General features: G+C 44.3%; 1 protein-coding gene across 1 annotated transcript in view; it reads right to left on the reverse strand.

The window, feature by feature from the left end:
- hdlbpb (high density lipoprotein binding protein b) overlaps nucleotides 1–5597 on the reverse strand; it is a 20439-nt gene that overhangs the window by 3131 nt on the left and 11711 nt on the right. Inside the window, exons 10-24 of the mRNA XM_035675748.1 lie at nucleotides 5475–5579; nucleotides 4704–4782; nucleotides 4057–4196; nucleotides 3849–3953; nucleotides 3628–3741; nucleotides 3456–3542; nucleotides 3227–3358; nucleotides 2511–2729; nucleotides 2159–2380; nucleotides 1668–1886; nucleotides 1185–1326; nucleotides 822–949; nucleotides 645–749; nucleotides 340–474; nucleotides 17–160 (exon numbers count right to left, since the gene is read on the reverse strand). Of these exons, the coding sequence (XP_035531641.1) occupies nucleotides 17–160; nucleotides 340–474; nucleotides 645–749; nucleotides 822–949; nucleotides 1185–1326; nucleotides 1668–1886; nucleotides 2159–2380; nucleotides 2511–2729; nucleotides 3227–3358; nucleotides 3456–3542; nucleotides 3628–3741; nucleotides 3849–3953; nucleotides 4057–4196; nucleotides 4704–4782; nucleotides 5475–5579 (2076 nt within the window). The remainder of the gene's footprint in view (nucleotides 1–16; nucleotides 161–339; nucleotides 475–644; nucleotides 750–821; nucleotides 950–1184; nucleotides 1327–1667; nucleotides 1887–2158; nucleotides 2381–2510; nucleotides 2730–3226; nucleotides 3359–3455; nucleotides 3543–3627; nucleotides 3742–3848; nucleotides 3954–4056; nucleotides 4197–4703; nucleotides 4783–5474; nucleotides 5580–5597) is intronic.

Raw genomic sequence — 5597 nt, forward strand, 5'->3', positions numbered from 1 at the left:
ACACACACACACACACCTGCTGCTCGTCTCCTTTGTCGGGGAACTGGATGCTGACGTCGTGGTCTTTCCTGATCTGAGAGATGACGGCTCCCTTGCGGCCGATGATCTTGGGATGAAACTTTGGATCTACAGACATGGTTACCTTGAAACTGCGCAGGGCCTGAAAAAGAGAAAAACACTTGAACTCAGGTTCATTGTGAACCTTCCCTCTCCTCCAATGTGACTTATAACAAATAAAACAACAGAATAAACTTTAATTCTTTAACTGCCAACAGCTGTTAAATAAAATAAACAAGATAAATACGTTGCAAAAAACAGAAAATATATATATTTGTGTACCCTGTCTTCCTGCTCAGCCTGCAGTTCTTTGACCCTCTCGAGCAGACCCTGTTTGGCTCGCTCCACGTTGGCTACCAGACCCGTCACCTTGATTACATCTAGCTGTTTCTCCGGCTGCGGCACCCAGATGTTCACCTGCGCACACACACACACACACACAATCACATCACTTTTTACCAACATAATCAGTTAAGTGTCTCACAATAACTAAGCAATCAGCTCTTCTCATCACTGATGCAGATCTTCTGACCTGCAGTGTGAAAGGTCTTTTGGCCAGAAGATGGCAGCAGAGAGTGGAAACTCACCTCGTACTCCTCCATCATCTTCCTGATCCCGCTGCCCTTCTGGCCGATGATGTAGCGATGCAGCTCGTAAGACACTTCGACGTCCTCCGTTATGGGCACCAACGCCTGAGGGAGGAAGCAAGACTGTTATCGGGGAAATGAAAGAGGAAGGCAGCGAGGATGTGAAATGGGGCCTACCAGCAGGGCGGCTTTAGCCAGTTCACACTTCTCTGCACGCCCGGCGATGGTGATGATGTCACACTTGCGAGGGACAAACTCGGCCTCTGGACTGACATCACCGTTTTCTTGGGGTGGAGCCTCCTGACCTGTAATTTTACCACAGATAATGGACTGAAAGGCCAACCAACGTAAACATATGATTTTCTGGCTGCCACATTGTGTAAAAATATTATTTATTTATAGCTTCTAATCTGAATAAATTTTCAAGATTCACCAGATATTAACATTCCTGTATTCAGAGAGTTTTAATGTATTGTATTATGATACTATGACAGTATTAGAGTTACACAGCCGCAGATTCACTCCTGTGTTGTTTCTGACCTGCAGAGCTGTCTTCTCTCTCGGGGAACTTGATTTGGACCTCGTGCTCCCTGGTGATGTGCTGAATGCGGCAACCTTTAGGCCCCATGATGGCACGGTGGTAGCGCTGAGGGATGGCCACCTCCACGCTCACCTGCGACTCCTGCTCGGGAGAGGAGACAGCTGGGTAACAACGGTACTGACTGAAAACACACATCACGAGTTCAGGAGGATTACTTCCAGCACTAATGGATGTAAATCACTAAGTGTAGTGCAACATGTTGATTCCACCTAATATTTAAAAAGCAGCATTTCAGTGACATTCACAGTAACTAGATTTGACTGATTTAGCTCGGATGTGATCACCGATATTGATCCGTACAGGCGTTTCTTGTCATCTCTTTATCGTCAATTGTTTTATGGGCAAAAACTGATGATGAATGAATCTTGTAACGACCCGACCGTCACTCTCGACTGTTTCTCAATCTCTCAAATGTCTCTTACCAAGTCCTCGATGACCTCCTGGATGCGTTTCTTGGCGGCCTCCACACAGTCCTTGGCTCCTTTCAGAGTGACCCGCTGACTGTTGGCGCCCGTGCGAGGGAAGCTAACAGCTACTCCCCCGTATTCCTCTGCCAGCTCCCGCAGCACCTGGCCTCTCCGGCACACGAAGTGGCGGTGGTGGCGGACGTCTACTACCATGCTGTCCTCCACCACATCATCCTGTAGAAGGAGGAAACAGGAAGTGGAGGGTATTTAAGTCGAGGTTCTTAAACGTAACGCAAGTCAAGCAATATCTTTAGCTTTCTTTGTATATAGTTTTTGCAATTTCATTCAAATTTTGCCAATTTATCACTTTGCTTTTGCTTAGTTACTCTGCAATAAGGAGTAAATAGTAATAAATAGTACAGGCAGGCATACTTGTATGCAATCAAGAAAGTAAACACATTAAGGGGATGGTTGATGAAGTAATTTCACCATCAGGTCGTAATTACCAGGTTTTTGACCAGACTTTCCAGCTCTTTCTGGGCCTGACGAACTGCTTCCTCCTTCCCTACGATGGTGATCAGTTCCTGCTCGGTGTCATCCGGCGACGGGAAGATGATGCGGGCCCCCGTCTTGTCGCGCACGCGGCGAATATTGGCCCCGCCGCGGCCGATCAGGAACTTATGGTACTCTGGTTTGGCCTGAAGCTCAGCTGTGAAGTTGTTGACTTGCTGGAAAGCACAGAGGACAGGAAAGGGATGTCAGTATTTGCCTTTTCCTTCCCTCCTCTCTGTACTAACTTAAGTCCCCTCTTCTGTTCCATTCACTCTTTGTATCCGTATTCCCAACACTCCCACCCACCTTCTCCTCGGCCAGCTGCAGCAGCTGTTTCTTGGCCTTCTCCACCTCGCCAGCGGGCCCTCTGATGGTGACCTTGTCTGAGCCAGAGCCCTCGGAGGGGAAATGGATGTGGACGCCACCGCAGTCTTCCATGATTGAGCGCACAAGGCATCCCTTTGAGCCAATCAGAGAGTTGTGCAGCTTGGCGGGAATAGCGACCTCCGTCTCCTTAATGTTGGCCTGGAGGAATGAAGAGAGAGAGATAATGTGATAGGGCGACATTGACAGCGTTTTTTATATATGAACCTTAAACCTTTATTCTTAAATTAATCTTATATTTTAAATTTTGTGGGTCGTATTGGAATTAAACGTTATTCTATTCAGCAGATATAGTTCAGCTCAGTTGTCATCACGGACAGTAGCATGTGATGGCGTCTGAGCCATTTCCATCCAGTGAAGAAGAATACAAGATATGGCTGAAAGCTCAGGAAAAAGCTATTAATTGGACTTTTAATTGAGTTAAACTTATTCTAATCATACAGCCATCCAATGACTACTGGACATGATAATCTAGTAAATGAAATGTAAGTTTACATGTCTTAATATTTTCAATCACATCTATTGTTTTATTAAGTACTTGTATTTGGGACCATATAAAAAGGTAAATACAAAAGAAAAACATTTATTTCTGACCAGAACCCTGTAATCCGCACCAAAACCAGTCTGATGTCTCTCACCAGTTCTCTTTGGATGGCGAGGATTCGTTCTCTGGCTGCCTCACAGTTGCTCTTCTTGCCGGTAATGACGATCATCTCGGAGTTACTGTTCTCTGTCGGCAGGTCGATCTTAGTGTTGGTCTCTTCACGGATCTGGTGGCATTAACAACATCCGTCATCACACGTCTGACAAAACCATAAAGAAGTGAAATTGCTGCATAATTTGAAGCAATCATTTTAAAAGTCTCACCTTTTTGATGTTCGTGCCGCCCTTACCAATTATGTTTTTGTGAAACTGCTTGAAGATGGGAACGGAGAGCGAGAAGCTATTCTCAATCTACAAAAGAAAGAACACGGCTGTGAAGTCGAGTGTAGACAGACGGAGACAGATGAAGAGACAGAGATAGAAGGGTGGGTCATACCAGGTCAGCAATGATTTTCTGGAGGAACTTGGCACATTTCTCCACCTCGTTCTTCGGCCCTCTCAGCTGCACGATGTCACTCTTCTGCGCCGGGTCGGGGAAATTGATAATGACCTGGAAGTAGATGAGATAATTCTCGTCAAATTAAATTAGAACCGGATAAAAACTCATTTACAATGACAAATAGGGGAGATAAATCGAGGGTCGGGGAGAACATTCACCTCAGGGAACTTGTCTCGAACTTCTTTGATCTTTTCTCCCTTCTGGCCGATGATTGTCCGATGGAACTTCTGCTCCACTATCAGGTCTTTGGTGCGCTCGTTTTCCTGGAAACGGGAAAAAAGTGTGAGTGCCCGTTGTGGAGTCTGTGTACGGCCAACGATCACCAGAATGAACAAATTAACCATGAAACTTTGACCACATTCTCACCATTCTCTGGACCATCTCAATGAGCTCTCTGCGCGCCAGCTGGACTCCTTTAGGGTCTCCCTCGATCCGGACCAGGCCACTTCGCTCAGAGTCCTGGGGGATTCGTACCGACACTTTGTACTGCTCTTTGATCCGATTGACTGTAGTGAGGGTGAGGAAAGCAGGACGGGATGGATGGTGGGAGAGAAATTACAAACTTTGTACCTTTCAAGCCTTTAATGCATTTAAATCGACAGCAATACATTAACTTAAGATTTGAATCCATCAGCCAGATTGCCTGTCAAGACCCACATTACAAAAAACAACCAACTCTATTGTCGGACTGTGAGGAGGCTTCATCCAGCCTCCGGTGAAAGTCTGACTCAGCAGAACAGAGTCATAATATGATAATTACAACAGACACGCAACAAAAGTAAGACGTAAAAATATTCATTCAGCCTTCTTTTGGAACCCAGAATGGTGATTTAAGTAAAACAGTAAAAACTAAAAAGTGGCTGAAGTCACTGTGTCAGTGGATAATTTAAGTACTTTATCCTGTCATTAAATTAAAAAAATGTCCGGTCCCACTGACATTTGAACCTCAATCCCCAACAGCGTTGATGTTCCAGTTTTTTCTGTTGACATCGGCAGAACAGAAGTGTACTCACTGTTGGCTCCGTTCTTTCCGATGAGGTGTCTGTGAAAACGCTGGTCTATGATGACTTCAGTGTAGTCCATCCTCACCAGCTGCACACAGAGGGAGATTCAAGATTTGTGTCTGAGATACAGTAATGAACTCCATCAAATCTGTGTCTATTGTCTCTTTTTCTGTCTGTCTCTCAGCTTTCCAAGTGTTTTAATTGGGTTCTGAGGCTTTTAAGAGATTTATTTTACAACTTCCTTTTTATTAATGCAATAAGTGATTAACACTGATGTGCTTTCTGCGATACATATCCACTGACGGGCTGCAAAAACTATCATTTTCATTACTGATTAATACTAATTATTTGGTCAATTATTTGTTTCAGTTTGGTCAAATGCTTTGAACAACTTCTTACAGCCCAAGATGACGTCTTGAAATTTCTTGTTCTCTCTAACCAACAGATCAAAAACACAAAGATAAATACAATTGATATAAAACCCAGAAAAGCAGTAACTCTTTACAGCTGGAGCCATCTGGGGTTTGGCTTTTTTGCTTGAAAAATAACTTTAAACAATTAACTGATCATTCTAGCTCTGTTTGGGTTAACTACAAATATATAAATCTTCATGTAAAATGCTTAAACTATCACCACAATTCATCACTGATGAGAAATGTGTCATATAACCAGAGTGAGCGGTATTTGTGAGACCCCAAAGGGTCTTTGGTTTGTAAACTTTCTGTTGTAGATGGTTTGTTGAAAAAGCTGAAATGATTTTAGCTGTGAGAGAGAACTCACCAGGTCCTTGATGATCTCTTGTATCTGGGCCTGAGCCTGTTCCACCTCCTCTGTTGGTCCCTCCAGACTGATACGCTCCTCACCGTCAGTAAACTCTATATGAACCTACACACACACACACAC

Source organism: Morone saxatilis, unplaced genomic scaffold, assembly GCF_004916995.1.
Source record: "Morone saxatilis isolate NCDOM2014 unplaced genomic scaffold, NCSU_SB_2.0 Contig4, whole genome shotgun sequence".
Taxonomy (NCBI): Eukaryota; Metazoa; Chordata; class Actinopteri; family Moronidae; genus Morone; species Morone saxatilis.